Here is a 20378-nt window from a genome sequence, read left to right as displayed (position 1 = left end):
ACATTTGCTGTCAGGGACCTTTAAGTCGATCCCTCTAAGCACGTCCACAGATGTTAGTGCAGTGGACATCGTTCCTGAGAGACTGGATAAAGTAACCTGGAGCTTCGTCCTATCTGCCCACCTCCCTCCGTTTCTATGAAGCATCCTGGCTGCTCCTCAGATTGCAGCGTTAATCTCGCCGTGTTGTACAGCTGGGAGTGGTGGGTGTAAAATGAAAGTGTAACACAACAGTCTCACGCAGGTGTCAAAATGACAAATATGACATTTCCCTTCTGAGATTTTATTAGTTCTGATATCATTTTGCATTCAGCCTGCCTGATGTGTCACTGGGCTCTTTTTTTTATTACTACTTTGCTTCAGGACAAAATGCGATAATCATTATTATATGTCTAAAGCAGAGCAGCTGCGACTGCAAAGAGGAAAGCAGAAAGAAATGTATTCAGGATGGGATGCAATTCAAAAATAAAAAAATACACAGTTTGACTAGTGTGTTTGCTGTTGTATAAGTCCCCCCACTCTGAATCAATCATAGTACTGCAGAGTTTCTCAAACAATTCCTTTTAAGAGTGAGGCAGCAATTCAGAGTCACAGCATGATGATTAAATCTATACACCACAGACGCGCCGACATACTGTTTTTTTCCAGCATTAGTTTCCTAAATAACTGCAGAATCTTTCTATATGTTCCAAACTCTCCAGAGATTGAACTCTCAAGTAGTCGGAGAGGGGAAAGACAAGGCTGTATAAACGCACCTCCCTGTCTTTTTAAGGACACCTGTTGGGCTGCATGGCTCATCTCCTCCTCATTTAGCCGTCTGTCTGGGCTCCGTGGGGCTGATTACCAGGAAGAGCTGATTCCAGTTGCACTGCTTATCAGTCTAATTAGAGCCCCTGGCAGGTGACTTGAAGGAAGTGGTGTGTCTCACGGATGTTCAGGCACAACGATTTGTACAGGCATGCTGGCTGCTACATGTTACAAGGAAGAAGATTTAAATGCAACAATAAAAGAAATAAAATAGAAGGATATGAAATGATGGCTTGAGAATTGTGACAGATCACTCTTAGTGAAGGTGTGTCTGTGCGGGGGATGTATTTTCAGGGCCTTTCTGGGGAACAGGAGGTGCCTTGAGGAGGTTTAATAGAGTGTTTTGCATCACAGTCATTTTCAAAAGAAAATTTCAAGTGGTGACAACAAGTCAAGAGAAGGAGGCGACATCTTGACTAACATCCTCTGGTAAAAGTATCAACTGTCAAAAAATGAGAGACAAATTGAGACAGGCTGTGGTTCTGTGGAGAGTGCTTCAATAGATACAGCTGAGAAAATGGAGGATGAAATAAAAGCTCAATTTAAAAAAAAAAACAGATCATCAGACAGAAAGATGAGAAAAGAAGGGCAAAAAAAAAGTACGAGGCAGGGGAGGAAACATATCGAGAAGAGTTGAGGACAGAGGAGGAAGCTACAGGAGGCGAACAAGTTTTGCAGGTAGTGTATCAGTCACCGGTAAAAGGTCACTAGTCTGCTGTTCGCACATCCAGGTGCTAATGTAACACCTCTCACACCTTCCTCGGCTGCCTGTGTCTGGCTGCCTGCAGGTTGGTGGGCAGAGAGACTGTTGTTTGTGCTAGAATAATATGCTGTAATCCCCCGTCTCAGATGTGGCCTTAACACAAGTAATTGGACTTGGAGTGTGAGGAAGCCTGTGGCTAGACACACACACATACACACACACACACACACACACACACTGCTGTGATACACACAAACTGCAGCCTGATTTGATATAAGAATAGAATTGCTCATATACTCAATAAAGAAAGCAGGCCACTTTTACTTTTGTGTGATTGTGAAGTGTAACTGCTTTGTTTCTTGTTTTACATAGATTTTTGTCAAGTTTAAGTTTTTTTCTCCATGTTGAAGGAGTGTGCATGGAGCTGTAGTAACAGCAATACTTAGTATATAAAGGGTTCTTCTTTTAATCCTCTCCAAAACCAGAAAAACAAGAGCGTAAGGAATGGATTTAACAGTGTGTTTGTCAGCTATAACATACGTTAGCATGTCCGGCTAACTAGCTTAGTACCTACAGTAGTAAGTGAATGTTACTTCCAAGGCTAAGGAGCATTTAATTTGAAATTTTGTGCTGTAACAGGTTATTTAAAAAACAAACTAGCAACTAGCACATCCACTGTGAAGTTTTTCTCCACTGTTTAGAAGCCAGAGCAAACCCCAATCAACTTAAAGAGTCAGCTAACATTAGCTTAAGTAGCTAGCTGACGAAATCTGGGAGCGACAGTTATTCCAACCGACAAAATCAACTGTTGCTGGCGAGAAATGAGAAGCCTGCTGTTGTCTTTCTCTGTCAGAAACCAAGGACGCATTGTTTTGAAGATGTTACCACTGTTATATGTAACGCTAATGTGCAAGAACAAAAAGCTTAATAGGCATATCGACTGTAACTAAGCGGGGTAAGGGTTTAGCGAAAAGTCAAATAAAATACATCTTTGTAGAGAACTCTTTATACAAGATAATCCTCAATATCTTCGGGCCTGACGTACTTTCATCCTGTCAATCCATGCAAAGATATAGCTGCAATGATTTAGGCATCATATGTATCATCTCATATATATATATATATATATATATATATATATATATATATATATATATTCCTTTCCTTTGTGTCATCCCAAGTCAATCTGAGGTGGATATTGGAGTTAAATTGAAAGCGGGTGTCCCTCAAAGAGAGGTTTGAGATAGGAGCGAGTTATCACCTCCACAGAGAGCCCTGGGAGACACAGTGCTCCTCTGTTGCAGTCCAGCCTGATGCATACAGGCCAGTGACCCATGACAGTCAGCACGTATCGATTTAAGAGGAGGCAGAGGACACAGAGAGAGACGGGGAGGGGTGGGGGAGAAATGAAAAACAGTGAGGAGGCCAGGGAGCAATATCCCTCTTAAAACTTATCCATAATTCATTGTCTTTTCTTTCTTTCGTCCTTCTATACTTTCTATCTCTTTCAGATGGGTGCACGGCAGGGGAATGTTCATTTTTAAGGGGGATTAGCGACCATCTATTTTGAAACTTATCCCTGCGGGGGACTCGTTTCACACACACACACACACACATACAGTACGGACTTAAAAGATACACACACACGTAGCCTGGTTCGTAAAGCCAGGGTCCTATTGTGGGAAAGAAGGAAATGTGCCCAACAGGAACCAATCGTCTATTAGAGAAATTATAATTCCCTGTTTCTTGAAATTTGAAATTACAATGCGGTGAATCCATTATTGCATGTTTTAATGCTCACAATGTAATTTGTTTTTTAAATCAGACATAGTATAGGCATGTTACTGCCAAAAGTGAATCATTGTGGACACTGTGCCTCTGATAATGAAGCAGCACTGGACTGATGAGGAACAACATGATACAGTGGTTTTAAAAATGTGTCTTAACCATAAAAAAATTACAAGTTGAATCCATTAAGCACTGTGAAAGTTGGCGTAATATTTGCCTCAAAATGTAAATACTGTATTATTGCCTGCCCGCCCCCCCCATTGCTAGTGATTTCCTTTTAAAAGTACTGTGAGTTCCTCTAGGCATGTTCACTCAACTCTCTACTGCTTCCACTCAATTGTGCTTTATGTAGCGAGGCCTAACCTTAACCAAGTGTTCTAGTTACCTAAACTACCCACAGTTTACGATCCTTCCCATTACCTGAACTATACTGTAGTTGCCACACGCAGGTATTTTAGAAAGCTAGAATTTGAAAAACTTTGGCATTAGACATAAAATGTCATCATTGAACGTAATTGGGAGCCAAATCATCCAATATCATCATTCCTGCAATTTAAATGACATTATTAATGTCAAAACAAGAACATTTTACTCATTTAACTGGCTGATATGACACCTCCAAATGTACTCAGCTATAGCTAATTCACGTTAATTTTGTGGGTGAGCTGTTGTCTGTTTAATAAACTCTGTGGTTTATGTGAGACTGAAGAAGCAGCATCTAGAGATAGCGAATGGACTGTATGATTTTTCTTTTTAAAAATCAAATCGTTCAGCCTTTGTTGTAATCACATATACAGTATAATAAATGCTAAATAAGGGGGTTAAAATAAAGTTGTACCAGGAAAATCATGCTCAACTAGAACTAAAGAAAATACAATTACGACATACAAAACATACAGCATGTCTCATCTGATAAAGGTGAAGATAGCAGGGAAATACATTTCAGCCCCACATCTCTCCAGGCCACAGCTGTGCATTATACTGTACATGTCACTTTGCAATATAGATATCCACCTGCAGAGTTCAGTCGCTCCAACAGCTTTGCAGTCAGAGGGGGCTCATGCGTTTTGTATGACAAGATGCACAGAAGCTGCATGTACATACAGCTGTGTGGGGGCATATCTTGGCATTCAGGCTCCTCACGCTTCTCATGATGGCCGAAAAATCAGCAACCAACATCAAGAGAACAGAATTGGACATTATTCAGTATTCAGTCAGTTATGGATGAATGTTTCTTTACGTCCACGCTGGTGGTGCACAAGCTCAAAAGCAACAACAAGCACATCTTTCTGACCATATGCAAACCATAACATCTAAATCTACATGAAGAAGGAGCCAGCGGTTAGTCGTGTCTGCAACCCGCCTTAATTACTGCTTATGCTGAACTACAGGGAGACTGCAATCTGCATCACAGGTAAAAGGGGGCAAGAGTGGTCCACAAGCACACAAACAGATATAGAGAGATGCACAAAGGAAGTGAAAATTGAACATCTGTCTTTTTTTTTCTCCTTTCAAGCCCCGTGCCAAAGAAAGCTGGTGCTGCACCTGGACATGAATTATAGAGAGGCACTTGGATGAGGAGGATGGAAGAAAGAGACAAGAGGAAGAGAGGTGAATGAAAATGAGGGGACAGGGTGGATTTCACGTCTCCCCCATCTGGAGACACTCACCGGGTGGCTCTATTGGGTCAACGATCAATTCACTGCCAATAGCTGCCAATAAGGAATAACACTGTGACATAGCGTACCATGTGCTTAATCAAAAGTCGGATTAAATTATGCATAATAGCAAATAATAGTGGAATAAATATGTTTCCAAATAATGACATGAAAAACAGACAGCTCATTGTGCATCTTTTATTGAAAATGTTAGGAAATGGCCCTCAAAGTCTACACTATGTTTTCAGACAGCTGTAATCCTTTAGAAAAAATATATATAATTATTCTCAAAGAGGAACTACAAAAGCAAATAGTGCTTTGAAGATGGAAAGCCCGAAATGTCACCTACTCGCTTTGAAGCTCCCTGGCTCTCTTTGTTTCTCTACACTTGTAGCTCACAAAACCACTGACAGAGCGCGCTGCATTCAGGGGCCAATTTAGTGCGGATGTACCATTAAGGGAAAGAAAACACACACATACAAACACATGCTCATGAGCTCAGAGAGTGATTTACTGTAGAAACACAAACATTAACACACACACACACACCTGGAAAGGCTACATCGTGCAGCAAATGTATGGCCACCTCTCTTTGTTTTGTACCATAACAACCCTCTGTGGCTTCAAGCACTTTAAGTGTCATCTGCTGCCTCTTTGATCCATTAACAGCCATATTCATCAAAAAACAACATATATCTCTTCAGTATATATATATCTCAATATAGAGAACTTTTTCAACAGTACATTAGTCTCTCTTGATTCAGAACGTTTTGCAACTGGTTTAGAGAAGCCTGAGAGAGGCTGTGATGCAAACAAAGTTAAGTCAGACAGACGATGTTCCCTCGTTCCAGATTCTCAACTGTGAGGACTTTCTGCTTTTCTTTGTATTATTTGATAATAAACTAAATATTTTCAGTTCTAGGGTTAAAACAAGCTATTCTATGACATTACCTTGAGCATTTTTTCACTACCTCATACACTAATAAATTAATAGAGAAAACAATCGGCAGATTAATTAATAATGATAATAAGCCTTAGCTGTAGCCCTGGTGTGATGCAATCATAAAGATTTCATAACCTTAAAGGTGGAAAAAAAATACAAAAAATACTATAATACATCTCTTTTTTTTTTACTGTCATCTTTGAAATTATTCTGATGGCATAAGTTTTTATAGCAGGAAGATTTTTTTTACATTTACATTTATTCATTCAAAGCAGACGCTTTTGTCCGAAGAGATGTACAAATGAGGTACAATCCAAGCCACCGGAGATCAAGGAGAAGCCTTCCAGATTAAGAAATAATGTTCCACCCACATAAGACTTACGCGCACAGCAAAGTACAATTTGTTTTGTAGTTTGTAGAAAGTGAAATTGACGAAAAATGCTTTAAAAAATACCTGAGAAAATGTTCAAATTCCAGATATAGCGGCTTGAATCCTTAAGTGTTACACATAAAGAAAACATATTCTTAAATTATTTGGATTATTATTGAGTCCTGAATGTAATTTTTAAGTTAAATTTCTGCTTATGGGGTGAGACGATTTCATTTGTTTCAAGAAAATAGTTAAATCAAGCATCAATTCCTGATACTAAAACAGAGATCTGCATTACTTTGTCTTGTTTCATAAACCAGACGCTCACTTTTAGAGAGTACATGAAGTAAGAAAGAGTTATGTGCAGTAAAAAGTAATGTGCTGTAGTTTCACGTTACTACTTTGGATGAAGGCATTATTCCCAGACAAACAGCAACATAAACGCTACAATTAAAACCTCTCTTTGAGTCAAAAACCTTTTCAGTACAGTATAATGGGAAATGTTTGAAATTTTTATAATGGTTTTCTTTTATTGAATTATGACTCATAGCAGGGAATGGGAAGAAGCTCATTTACATAGCTGTTTGTATCTGCTGCCTCATAAAGTAGCACCCATCAAGTGTACAAACCACTGTGCCTTCAACAAACACGATGCACAAGTACCTGCTGTTCTCGACATGAGGGCCATCAGCACACGGTCTCTCACTTGGAGTAGCATTCACTGTGGGTGCAGGCATGGAAGATGAAGGGATGGGGGGATATCGAGATGAGGGGTAGAGGGTGGAGGGGTCGTGATGAAGCGAAAAAGGGAATAAGAGAGTACTGATGGTGGCAGAACTGAAGAGGAGGTTGGATTTTCTGCTCAACATGGTGCTTAAAACCGCAGAATTGAACAAGTATTCACCATCTCTATAGTCAGACAGCTTGTGCGCCTTCAGCTCCTGCAGTTTATATTGTCGTGACAAAGAATACAAAACATAAAGATCCCAAAGGTGACTGCAGACACAGGGCTCTGGAATGTTTTTTGAAAGCAAATCATCTAAATTTTCTGGTCTTTGTGAACAATATTGATAATTCTGCCATTTTTACTTCAGCAAATTGTGTTCAGACGCACAGAGAAAAACTCTGATGTGTGACTGTCTCAGAGACAGCTAATCATCATTACGACTTTGTGGCAAAATGTGCCATTTTGTCAGTTCATAAAACATGAAGCTAGTGAGCCATTGTGTTATTAAGTTCACCACCATGTGTGAGAAAATGTGTTGTTGCCAGCCCGTCCTGCGTGGCTCAGCTGGAAATGAGATCATGGTGAAGTCCTTGGTCAGATAAAAATCACGTCATCAACACTCAAATCCAGAGAAAGTCAATTATAACAAGAGCCTGCAAACTGGAACTGTTTGTAGCAAACAAATACACAAATAACATATTCAGTATTTTTTTCTTGTTCACTCAGTGTGATATTACCTAGGGACATCTGTACCTGTATGATACGGATAAAATCCATTATTTTATTAGGGTGTATGTAATGCATATATTGCAATAGTGATATCTACTGTGATATAGTACATTTTCTGTAAAATCAATTGAAAAACAGTTTATAGATTTAAAAAAAAGAAAAAAAATGATGGGAATGTCAGTTTTCAACTGATCCAGTGAATTAAATACCCGACAAATCAAGATACTTCATCACATTGATGCAAAAATCATAGAAGAAGAGGAGCAGCTCTGTGAGGCTGTACTTAGCCATAGTGGTGCTTTAAGCTAAATGCTAATGTCAGCATGCTAATGATCTATGATGATCTAACCATGTCCACCATCTTAGTTTAGCGTGTTAGCATGCCAATAGTTAGCATTAAACACAAAGTGCAGCTGAGGCTCGTGGGAATGTATTTTTGCAAGTATTTGGTCATAAACTAAAGTAATGGACAAAGTGAAATTTTGACCTGATGATGGCGCTAAATTAAAGTTCAGGGAATCACTAAAGTTATTACAATTCATCACGTGGGCAACATGAACGTCTGTATCAAATTTCATGGCGATCCATCCAATAGTTGCAAAGACATTTCACTCAAAACTACAAATGTCAAGCTCATGGTGACGCCAGATGATAATGGTTTGGACTTTCGACTGAAATTGCCATTCCCAGATCCACAGTGCTAGTGTGTACTGAAGCAGTCTCACTCGCTGCTTTGCAACATTACCTACAATGGTCCAATACAACCAGATATATTAAAGGGTTGCTATATTGTCTTACGGGTATACATCATCAAATCATATATAATGCTACGAGAAATTATTGCACTGTGAAGGTGGCGTGTAATGCAAGTCAGGTTATTTTATAGCGATGGTTCTCTTTGGACCATCTAAAATGACTAAGGAAGGCTAAAATCTAATAACAACTAAAAAAGTGCATGACAGTAAAAAGCTCTGCCACCAAATTACGTTTTTGTTACTATGGGCACAGAAAAATAGTCCTTATCCAGTGATTGTGTGGTCTGCATAGGTGTACAGGGACTGATAATGTTGCCAAATTGTGATGGTGTCATGCTGTTAAAAACTTTCAAGTTAAAAGTAAGACTTAAAATCAAATTCTGCTGTCATTTCCCTTCAAGAAAGAGCACAAACACTTTCAGATGCAAAGCGTCATAAGTGAGTTTAGACAAATGTATTCATAACCTTGTCAGAAAGTTGGACTTTTATCAAAACACATTGTAGGACAGACAATGTGTTGATTCAATTTAAAAATGTTCAGTATTGGCAATTGAGAAAGTATCTTAATACCACAGCATCATGCTTTGACACACTTCACATTTAAACATTTCCTTTCTTAATCCATGTTCCCCCACCCCCCGCCCCCCCGATGAAACACTGCATATTCAATTTTTGTTTACGAACTCAAGGTCTCTCCGGGTGTCTGAGAAAGGTTGCTCCGTTGTTCCAATTTGCGTTGTGTTTCACCCCCTACTCATTAATCTCCCTCCATTCGCTGATAGCTTCGTTTCGTCCACTAGAAATCGCTTTCAATTATTCATGCCTATTTTCCACAAATACCTTGGAGATGGAATTAGCAAACAAACAATGCCAGGCGACACTAATCCTTGTCTACAGCAAAGATCCTTTAATGCACTAGAGATCTGGCCGGCTGTTGACAGGCACCTGTTACTGTCTTCAGCTGCTTCGCAACAGCAATGTTGACACAGTAAATATGTTTACAGGAGCAGTGCAGCCCTGACCCTACACCGAGGTGCAGGGATAATACTGAGGGAAAGGAGGCAGGAATAACTAAGAGCAGGAGAGCATGGAGAAAGACCAAGAATGGGAAAGAGCGCGACTGAAAAGGATAAACAGGATAAACAGGATAAAGGGGAGTGTAAGACACAGCCCAATTCATCGGTTAGAACATTCTTGGCTCCTCAACACAATAGCAAACATTTCAACATAACACCTTTTTCTGTGAGACAAGCACAAAGAGTCAGCGGCTGATGAATAGGCCAGGGACAAGGATAAAAACGACTTGTTTAAGACTGATTTCCAGATGCCAGAATGACCTGTTAGAGCATTTTTAATAGCCGTCTTTGACAATTTGAGATATTTTCTCTTCCTGGAGGCACTGGAGGAGAGAAAAAAAATAAATAAAAAACTGAGGATGAAGCATTGTGACCTTGGAATTAAAAAGACATCTGACACCCTGGTAGAGAGGAAAAGTTTCCACCAAAACAAAGCAAAATATTTAGCGGTTTGCTGTGACTCATACAGCTCTGGTTATCTAGCATCCTGCAGCAAGGAAACACACACACACACACAAATTCATGCATGTGTGGAGTGAATAAATTGCGGTTTACCTATTGCAACAGACAGCGGATGTTTCTGAGATCAACAATGCATAAATGTTAAGGAAGACAGAAAAGTGAGATGTGTCATATCGAATAAGCATCATTGTGCGTTTATGTTTGTGTGTATATATATAAGTGTGTGTGTGTGTGTGTGTGTGTGTGTGTGTGTGCCCTCTAGCAGACAGGAGGATGATGCAAGGGAGCCTGGCAGGGTACTACTGAGACTGAAAGAAGATAGTGAGACTGACGGTTTAGACGACTGAGAGCTGGGCTTGTAGCTGGATGACACACACACTTTCTCACACTTTCTCACACACACACACACATACATACACAGAGAGCCAGGGGCGATGGAGGAGAAGAGACTGAGGAAGACTTTGATCACCGAACTGAGCACATTCAAGCACTCAACCAGAGAGGGCAGTCAGTGATGAGGAGGAGAGAGGAGAGCGCCCAGGGAGAGAGGGGGGAAAGAGGGAGGAAGATGGAGGGAGAGGAATCGGGTTGTTTTCTGACCTCTACGCTCATTGATACAGATGTTAAGGCATGAACACACAGACAATCAGGCATCCGACACAGACGTCGCCAAGCTCTGTTGTATTGAGAGGAGAAAAAAAAAACAGGTTTTCTTGACATGTTTCTTGATCGTGCAAACCCATGCTGACAAAACTAATTTCATTTCAGCCGTATGAACACTGTGCCTGGACATGAGCATATTGAAAGTGGTGGCAACATTCAGAAAATTTAATTCACACTTATTTCTTTAGCCTCTGGCGGCTTGCTGGCTTTCGAATGGTAAATATTACAATATCAAGCAGAAACCAGGCACACACCTGTGTCACATAGGAATCCCCGCGGCTTATATTACCTTTACAAACAGTGTATGTCCGAAAACAGGCGGCTGCAGCACTACAGATCCGTCCTCCACGCCTGAGATGCAGGTGGATAAACCATTGTGCTGCTGTTTACGAAGAGAGCAGGTAATTATCGTTGGCATTTTGACAAGTGTTTGCCAGAGTGAAGGTCAACTCTGTCTGCGTGGGAGATCTATGCTAATCTGCTCAGCTGGAAAAGACTACCACTCACCACTCAAATGGTAGCTAGCACCATTATGCAGCCACAGCTACGGTGTTTTCACTTTAGAGTTGTCTGCGTGTGTGTGTGTGTGTGTGTGTGAAAGAGTGTGTGTGTGTGTGTGTGTGTGTGTGTGTATGTGTGTGCAAGCAGATCAGAGAGAGTACCAGGCCTTCCCACAGAGAGGAGAGAATAGACAGACAGACAGAATCAGGCAGACAGACAGAGACAAATGGAGTAAGATAGAAAAGAAACCCAGTTATATTTAGGCTGCCTCTCTTATGTTTTTAGAACAAAACAATAGACATAGTGTGGGCGGAGTACATCTGCCCACGAAGTATAAAAGTCTCTCCTCTCTTAAAGGCAAACTTCTCAAAAAGTGCGTTTCCATCCATCTGTTTTATTCAAATTTTCAATTTGTGGATAAAAAAAAAGAAACCTGAGTGGAAAAAACGTAAATAAAAAAATCAAAACAAAATATCGCAAAAACGTTTTTACGCTCGGCTGAGGCGGAAAAGTTGATGTGTGCGTGTGACTTAAACGTCCACTGATGCTTCCGCTCCACTAAAGAGACGAAACGATGAAAATATCAGATCTGCGTGGAGCGATGAAAAGACTGTAACCCTCCTCCAATGAATACATGAAACAAACATAAATGCCATATTTCCATCGTCTTTTGTTTGTTTGAGGTTTGACTGGTGCTCTTTTATCATGTCATCTAGTTGAACCACTTTCTTCTGCAATGGTTTAATGGCACCCGACTGGAGAATTAGTGCCACAAACTGTTTATCTCGATGCACCCAACTCCTAATACTCAAATAAAAGTAGTCGATGGAATCCACTGACACATTCATTTTCTTTTGCCAATTTTCTGTAAATTCTGTTAAAATTTGCTTAACATTTAGAAGGAAACCTGTCTTTCCCGCCAAAATACACAGGAATTTTCACACCAACATTTTCCTTCTCACTCTCCCCCAATCTCGTCTCTGCTGTCACTCACGTGTGTGTGTGTGTGTGTGTGACAGAAGCAGATAGACAGAAGCAGAGGCAGAAACATGGGGGCGGACATTGTCTCCGTCCACGTCTCTGCGTGTCTCCCTCGGGTGACAGCCATGTGTCAGGGTCTCTGCTCTCTGGTCCAGATGGCCCAGCCAGTTGCTCCCAGGGTCCCCAGGCTCCCAGCGCTCATTGACCAGGACCGGGGTTCTCACGGCCTGGGGGCCCGCGGACTCATTGCTGTGGCCTGGCCTCTGGGGCCTTTGGGGCCTCCGAGGGGCTCCGGGGTCGCCCAGCCGTGACAGCCAAGACAATAGGAGTGTCCTCACCCAGCTCCCACCCACCACCTACCAGCTTCTCTTAACACACACATATACACTCACTCACCATGGTGTTTGGCCTGGCCATCCTTGACCACAGTTGGTAGACAGAGGCCGAGTCACCAGGCGTCAATTTTCATATCAAACACTCACCAGCTGACCAATTAAATAATACTATATAACAACCAAAGCATTCATTAGGAAGCTAAAGAATAATGTGTAATTATCACACAAATGCGTCACAAATCGGGAAGATGATCGATCAAAACACATCTATATCATCAATTAAAAAAATAATGACAGGACATAATTATAGACACTTCATGAGGCAAGAACACCCTTCCTACACATAAATCCACCTACTCGCTGTGAAGTGTACAAACATGTAAGTGGAAACAGGGAGTGGATCAAATCCATCATCAGCTGCAAAATGTTACTTTACAGTGAGCAAAAGCAACTCTGGCAGATCCAATTTCCCACAACTGAAGGTGATTTACATGTTTAGAAATCACATCAAGATTGAGAGGAAGCAAGAAGGCAAAAAAGTAGAGTTCTAAACAACACATTTCAACATTGGTTTTAACAGCTTGGCTGCCACTTCATCAAATATTGAATAAATCATTTTCTTGGCACAGCATGAACACAGCTGCAAAAAAAAAAAAAAAATCACACACACAAACATGCACACATCCGCACACGCGCACACAAACACAGACACACAGAATGCCTTGTAGTTTTGATAAAGCAGCAGCTTTCTCTTTTGTTTTGCAGCCGAGCAGGGATTAGGCAGTGCGGGTCTTTGTCCTGCGGTTTTCCAGTTGAGCAGAACACAAGAGCCTCTACCTCCACTAATACAGTCAGACCTCCCAGCAGGCCTTTCACCACACAGCCGCTAAGAACCTGCTGCCCAAAAGATGCTTTTCAATGAGTTATCAAATCTCCTCTATACTGTCCATGCCTTTCAACCGAGTCTCTTTGTCTACTCTTTGTCTATTGAACACATCAAATAAAACTGATGGGCAGATAGATGGACAGCAGAATGTAGCAGCGCCACATTAAGACGCTGCAGAGTACAGTCAAGGTAACACCAGTGAAGGTTTTATATGTTGCTGCATCTGAGTGTACATGTACAGTGTGTATGTACAAATATAACACATAAAAACTAACCACAGCCATTTACATTAACTGTACAATATTCCAAGTAGTTTTTCAACTGGAAAATTTATCAACAACTGCGATAATCGATGAACTGTTTAAATTTGTTACTTAGATTCTTAAAGGTGGGGATTTATTTCTTTCTCTGTTATCCAAAATATATCATTGTAAAAAGATATAAAAATGAAGGTTTTGGACACCGAAGGAAGTGAGAGACAAGGTGATCAATTCCCCCCCGGATGAACGGCAATATTCTGTCTTGCCGAACTTGACGCTGAGTTGAGCGTTTGTGGAAATCCACCCGTCTACAAGTTCACTATCAGTATTTAAATGAACCCTTAATGGCTTCTAATAACATGGTTGCCAGAGCGACCTACTTTTCTAACCTTGTATCTAATAGTTGATGTAATCCCAAACCATCAGTAACATCGTCACTCCTGCTTCACCTGCTGTTCCCATTTTTTCAGTTGATTCTCTCCTTCTTTGTTAGTAAGATAAATGACATACGAGCAAATATCATCCCCCGCCCAATACCTTGCCCTTCCCGGCCAACAATCCTGGAGAGTTTTCATCCAATCTCACTACAAGAGCTCACCAATCTGGTTAGTAATACGAAAACCTCCTCTAGTCTCCTTGACATTGTACCCACGTCTTCACGTTCAGAAATGTCATTGGCTCTACAGGTCCTTGTGTGCTCTCTATAATCAATAATTCTTTGACATCTGTTCATGTCCTGGCTTATTTCAAACAAGCTGTTGTTTAACCTTCTCAAAAAAGCAAATCTTAACCCCTCTTTGCTGCAGAACTACAGGCCTATTTCACAGTTTTATACATAGGTCTTAGAAGAACTGGTTGCTCAACAGGTTAGTTTCAGTTTCAGCCTGGTTTCCGTCGGTTGCACTCAAACCGAAACATCTCTTCTCAGAGTCTCAAATGATCTCTTGATGCACAGTGATGCAGGTGAATGTTCTTTGTTGGCATCCATGGATCTCTGCACTGCTTTTGATACTGTGGATCACCGTATCTTGGTTGAGAGGCTGGACATCTCTGACTTGTGGTGTTCCTCAAGGTTCTGTCCTGGGTCCGATTCTGTTCGCATTGTACATGCTTCCTCTCAGGTAGATAATAAGTCATTTTAAAGATATTTCCTACCATTTCTATACAGACGATATTCAATTATACATCTCGTTTAAGCCTCAAATGTCTGTCTGTAAGTCTAAATCCAAAAATTGGATGGGAGATAATAAGTTATTATTTCTGCCCCAGCTGGCTTAGTCCCAAAGGTGATAGAAAGGCTTCTCTTTCCACTTCTGTTAAATCTACCCTCCATAATCCAGGTGTTTCTAAGGATCAGGCTTTGAGTCTTGACCAGCATGTATGTCTGGTTCGCTCCTGTTTCTACAAGCTGAGAAACTCCGGCCCATTATGGCCCTAGATGATTATTCATGCATTTATTTCATCCCGTCTTGACAATAACTTTTTTGTCTTTCATTGTGAAGCCCTTCCTGACGTCTGCCTTTAATGGTGTTATGCAAAATAAATAATCTTCCTTACTACTTATCTAATGGTTATTAATCAGCTATAAAGAACAATATATTTGCTGAATCTTCTACAGCATTCTGCACTTCTTGGTTTTCTATTTTAATGACTGCTATAAAGCATGCTGTGCAGGCTCTCACAGCAGGTTGAGCACAGAATACAGCAGGGGTTTTGATGAGTTCATTAAGAGGCCACGTCATTTATGCACAGTCACATATAAGGCAATGGTCAACCAGGATTACCCAGGTGGCCACTGCATGTGGGTGTCAGTTTGATTTTCAGATTCCACTTAAACTATGCTGTTGCTCCACAACCCGGTAACCCTTTTGAAACCACTATGCATATTGTCTTATTGTATTGAATTTAACGTCATGCATGTATATTTGGAGTTGGAATATGGCAAGAAAATGATTTGAAACACTAAAAGGATTGTTTTTAATATCAGGAGGAGAGTGGGAATTCCACTCCACTTCACACTGTGGTGGAAATAGAGGGGGGCAACAAGGTAGGAGGAGATAAAGCTCTAGCAGGATTTGATCTAAGGTCAGTGAGGGCACACATCGTAGCTCCAAAGACAAAGGATTTAACCACTCTGCTATCTCTAAGCGCCATTTTTACATTTTTAATACATTTCAGAGCTGCAACCAATGGCCAGTCGGGATTGAACGACTACCGTGATGATGTTTGATAAGCTCCTACCGTCGCCTTTTTACAAATCACTATTCAGGTGGGCTGTGTTCATAATTCATCAACATGGGCCAGGCTGATGATCATGTTGACTTAACATTTGGTCTGACATTTCAGCCCCGCTCATGCCTGTCATTAGCTCTCGCCACACGCCACCTCATCAAAGTCAGAAGAGACAAGAGAGGAAGGGGGAAAAAGAGATGAAGAAGTAGAAAGAGGATGGAAAAGAAAGGGGAAAAAAGACAGGATGTTATGATACAGTATAATTATTGCACCTTATGCAGAAGAGGTACATCTACAGCACCTGCAATATTTTCCCATTTGATCATTTTGTTAAACAAACATTGCAAAAGTGTAATCCACTGTAATCCAACAAACACACACATGTGTGCAAGAACTCACACTCGAAACCACTGAACCAAAGCCCAACCCCCGGCTCAACCTTTCTTGCGGTAAATCTGTATCATCAGCCATCATCCAGCACATCCCTAATAGGAAACGAGTTGGTGCCAAAAAATGTCGCCGCGCAGAAAAACTGGAGCAGAAACACATTTCAGCCAATAACAACACCACCATGTTGATTCCAGTGGGGTGATATTGGATGATATTGACTGTTGGGAGTATTGCTGTGCTTCTCAAAGTCATTTCCGACCAAAGCAAGGACATCGACACACATCCAACACACACAGACACACACACACACACACACACACCGACACCAGCGCCGGGCAGATCGGAGTGCAGACAATGAACAGGGGAGCAGAGGCAGTGCATACTGACAACCCTCCTTTCTGTGGGTGACAGCTCTCCATCAGTCTACATCAAACAAGTGCATACATGCAGGCACACACTCACACACACACACAGAGGTGTATACACTCTAACTGATTCGCTGGTGCAAACCTGTTTCAAACTGTCAGCCTGTTGGACATGATAGAAGACAGAATAAGCTGTCCTGTACACTGTATATGAGTGTGTGTGTGTGTGTGTGTGTGTGTGTGGACAGGAGAAGTGTGCACACTAGACTCATCATCTCAGTAATTGATGGTCATCTGTCATTGCATACTGTTGATAATCTTCTTTGGGACAGGGGTTTGTCTGAACAAGATGAACACCAGCCTATCTACTGTATCTGGAGAGACTAATCTGTGTTCTCATTTACAGAAGCACAGACGGTGACAGAGTGGTCTGGCAAGTGAAAATGAGATGAATCGCAATGAAGGTTGTCAACAGGCTCATCGTGTGATAGGTGATATGAGAAGAAATATGGACTGCTCTTACCTGCAACTTGAACCAGGTCTGCAGTGGTCACATTCTTGGGGTTGGGGCCAATTCTGAAAGTCAATGCTGGACCCAAGACGCTGCAGAAAAAGAGTGAAAAAGAAAGAGCAGTTGTATTTAAAGCAATAGTTTGACAATTCGGAAAATAAGCTTATTTGCTTTCTTTCCAAGAGTTAGATGAGAAGAGCCATACCATTCTCACGTCTGTCCTTTAAGTTCGAAGCTGGAGACAAGAGTTGGTTAGCTTAACCTAACATACAGACCGGAAACAGCTAGACTGGCCCTTCCTGCTTGTCTTGTCGTCTCTGTAACAGCTTACATTTTTACTCATGTTATAGGCATTTAAACACAACCCCAAGTGTATTCTTATACTGTGCCTGAACACATATTGTGTAGAAACAGATGGAGGACTGAAGCCGCTGCTCTGTTTTTGCGACGTTGCAAGGCAACAAGCACCGACTTTCTGCTCCTGGCTAAGAAATAGTCCCGCACGCAATCCCCCAGTAAAACTGCAACCTATTGTTTTTACACTTCACTTTTTGTGCATATTAGAGGTTCTGGTTGGCGGATTTTCTTACCTTTGGATAAAGCCATGCTAACTGTTTCCCCCTGTTTTCAGTCTTTGTGCTAAGCTAAGCTAACCAGCTGCTGACTGTAGCTTAATGTTCACTGGACAGATATGATATGAGAATATATGAGTATCAATCCTCTCAGCTAACTCTCGGAGACCAGAAAACAGTGTATTTATGTTGAACTAGTGCTCTAAGGTGTAACTATGTTTAACTTTAAATTGACAGAATGCACAAATGAAAGGTGTGAATAATGAGAAGAGATGCTATAAAGAACCAGATCCTGTATTTCTGAGAGAGATGTGAATCATCTTGAATACTGCTTTCCTTTTCTGTTTGAATTTGGCCAAAGATCAAAGTACAGTCATCAGCTGAGTACCTTGTTTTCTTTTCACCTATTGTAACATGCCTGTACTCTCCTCTGTCTGGTCAGGAGTCGGCAACAGACTTCTCTCCCTGGAGCAGAATAAATGTTTAAGGTCCCTGAGGTTGGCCTTGAAATAAAATCTAACAACCCCATCAGACTGTGTAAGAACTCCCAGCAGTGGTCAGGAAAAACAGAGGATTTAACTGTGAATTTTGAAGCAATGTGCAAAGAAAAAAATCATGTCTACTGTAACCTCTTAAAATCCCAAACGAAAACTAATTTTGTAAGAAGCTCAAAAGAGAGCCTTTTTTACAGCTAAAAGAACAATTAAACAGCTAACTTCATAGTCCTGGGGAGGGCTGTCTTTCAAAACAGGTTTCAACAAGGCAACAATAAGCATGTAATCCCCCACGAATGATGAAGACCCTGTCGGGGCCAATCAGCAACAAATATGGCACCTTGTTTTGAGCTGTAATTGTAGTTCCCCAATGGGCCAATCAGGGTAATTCTGAATGCAGGAATGTAGCAGTGAGATCATTTTCCTCAAGTTTTGTCAAAATCAAAATTAAATCAGTGATGTCTGAGATACTGATGATGAAGCAGGAGTTGGATGCATCACTCTCCTCTAGGATGTTTTAGGAAAATCCAAACAGGCCATTTAGTGAGAATTTTAAAATGCCAGAACTGAGCAAGTACTTTTAGTCTTTTATTCATTCCCAAATGCCTAATTTTCTTAAACCATGTGAGGTGGGTACATTTTACTTTATAAAATTATGTTTTTGTTAACCCATCTTTCCTTTAAAGACCGACATTAGTGTTTTTACATGTTTTAGCCTATTTACCGCAAATAAAATATACTACATCACAGCTAACTGGCTAATTTTGAAAACCATGCAGCTGCGTTTGAGATTTTAGACACTCATCTCAGTCCATTGACTTCCATTAATTTTGATTCAGAACAAAAATCAATTAGCAGACTCTTGAAACCTGTCCGTAAAGCTGAGGGTCTCTTTCACATACATGTAGTCATTTTAACCATTGTAAATATAAGATATTGATGATTATAGCAGCTTTAAGAAGCTAATACTTGCAAAAACTAACTTATAGATGGATGGATGGGTGGATTGATGGATGGACGGGGGCCAATACTTTGTCCTTAAATTCTGTAATAATGATTGACTATGAACACACATGGCGAGTTAGGACGTCTACCTGTGCCATCTTTCCATCGGCTCTAAATCACTAAGCCATTACAGTGCGTCATCATGTCTGAACAGTTCAGTCCTGGAAAGTGTACATATATTGTTACTGCACTTCTGCAGACTGTATGACAGAGAGAGAGATTCATCAGACTGCCAGAGTGCTGTGACCCAGACCCACTCACCATCAGTCAGCCGGCTCCCTCGTCCAGGGGCAATATATGAACCGATACTGCCAGACAGACGGACCCAACCGACGCACTGATGCATTTGTGAACATGATCACACATACACACACGGCTCTAAAAGAATATGTTTTTCTCTAATGCCTTCACCTGGGCTCTGTTTGCTCTCGTAAATGTCAATATTTCCACAATCTTTGCCCCTGCCTCTATTCTCCCTGGCCGAAAGCATTCTGCCAGAGATCTCGATGCATCTCAAATTGAACTGACGTGATTTTTTTTTTTTCCAAGCCACACAAACCCTATTTAAATATACTAGGGGAAAACACTGGCACAGTTGGGAGATGAAGTTAAGACAGATAAGTTATCTGGAGGACTTCACACTGTCTCCTGTGTTATCGGATGTGTAAGCTTGGACTTCATATTAGCTCTGCTGCTGGGACATGATGAGTGTGTATGTGCAGACTGCTTGGCGGGATATTGGCATGGGGTGCGTGTGTGTGTGCCTGCACAGACTGTGTGTGAGGATGGACTTGTGAGTGTGTATCCCACTCCCCCTAGTGTTTCTGGTGAGTAAAACACTTACGTCATCTGAAATAGGCACATATTATCCCCCGGCCATCATTATCATCACAAAACTATTTCAAATCTCTTTTGAAAAGGGAATATTCTGCTGATTACTGTAGTAGCAGGCTCGACATAATTGTGTTCAGCGTCTGAAAATCTCAACGACATCGAAACCTTCAGCCTCCTCTTCTCATATTCTCTGTCTGAAATTCTTCTCTGTCTGCCTGTTGTCATATTTGAGTATCTCTTCTGCAGTCTCCCTATCAGGGCTCATCAGAGCGAGCGAGAGGCGAGCGGGCCCCCCGAAGCAGGGCGGTGTGCTCTGACCCAGCTCTCGTACTCG

General features: G+C 41.2%; 1 protein-coding gene across 1 annotated transcript in view; it reads right to left on the bottom strand.

The window, feature by feature from the left end:
• Positions 1–20378, bottom strand: part of ptprn2 (protein tyrosine phosphatase receptor type N2) — a 117680-nt gene that overhangs the window by 58280 nt on the left and 39022 nt on the right. The window contains exon 10 of the mRNA XM_070928152.1: positions 17152–17231. Coding sequence (XP_070784253.1) covers positions 17152–17231 — 80 coding nt within the window. The remainder of the gene's footprint in view (positions 1–17151; positions 17232–20378) is intronic.

Source organism: Enoplosus armatus, chromosome 21, assembly GCF_043641665.1.
Source record: "Enoplosus armatus isolate fEnoArm2 chromosome 21, fEnoArm2.hap1, whole genome shotgun sequence".
Taxonomy (NCBI): Eukaryota; Metazoa; Chordata; class Actinopteri; order Centrarchiformes; family Enoplosidae; genus Enoplosus; species Enoplosus armatus.
The sequence above is the reverse complement of the archived record's forward strand: the minus strand, read 5'-3'. Positions and strand labels throughout refer to the sequence as shown.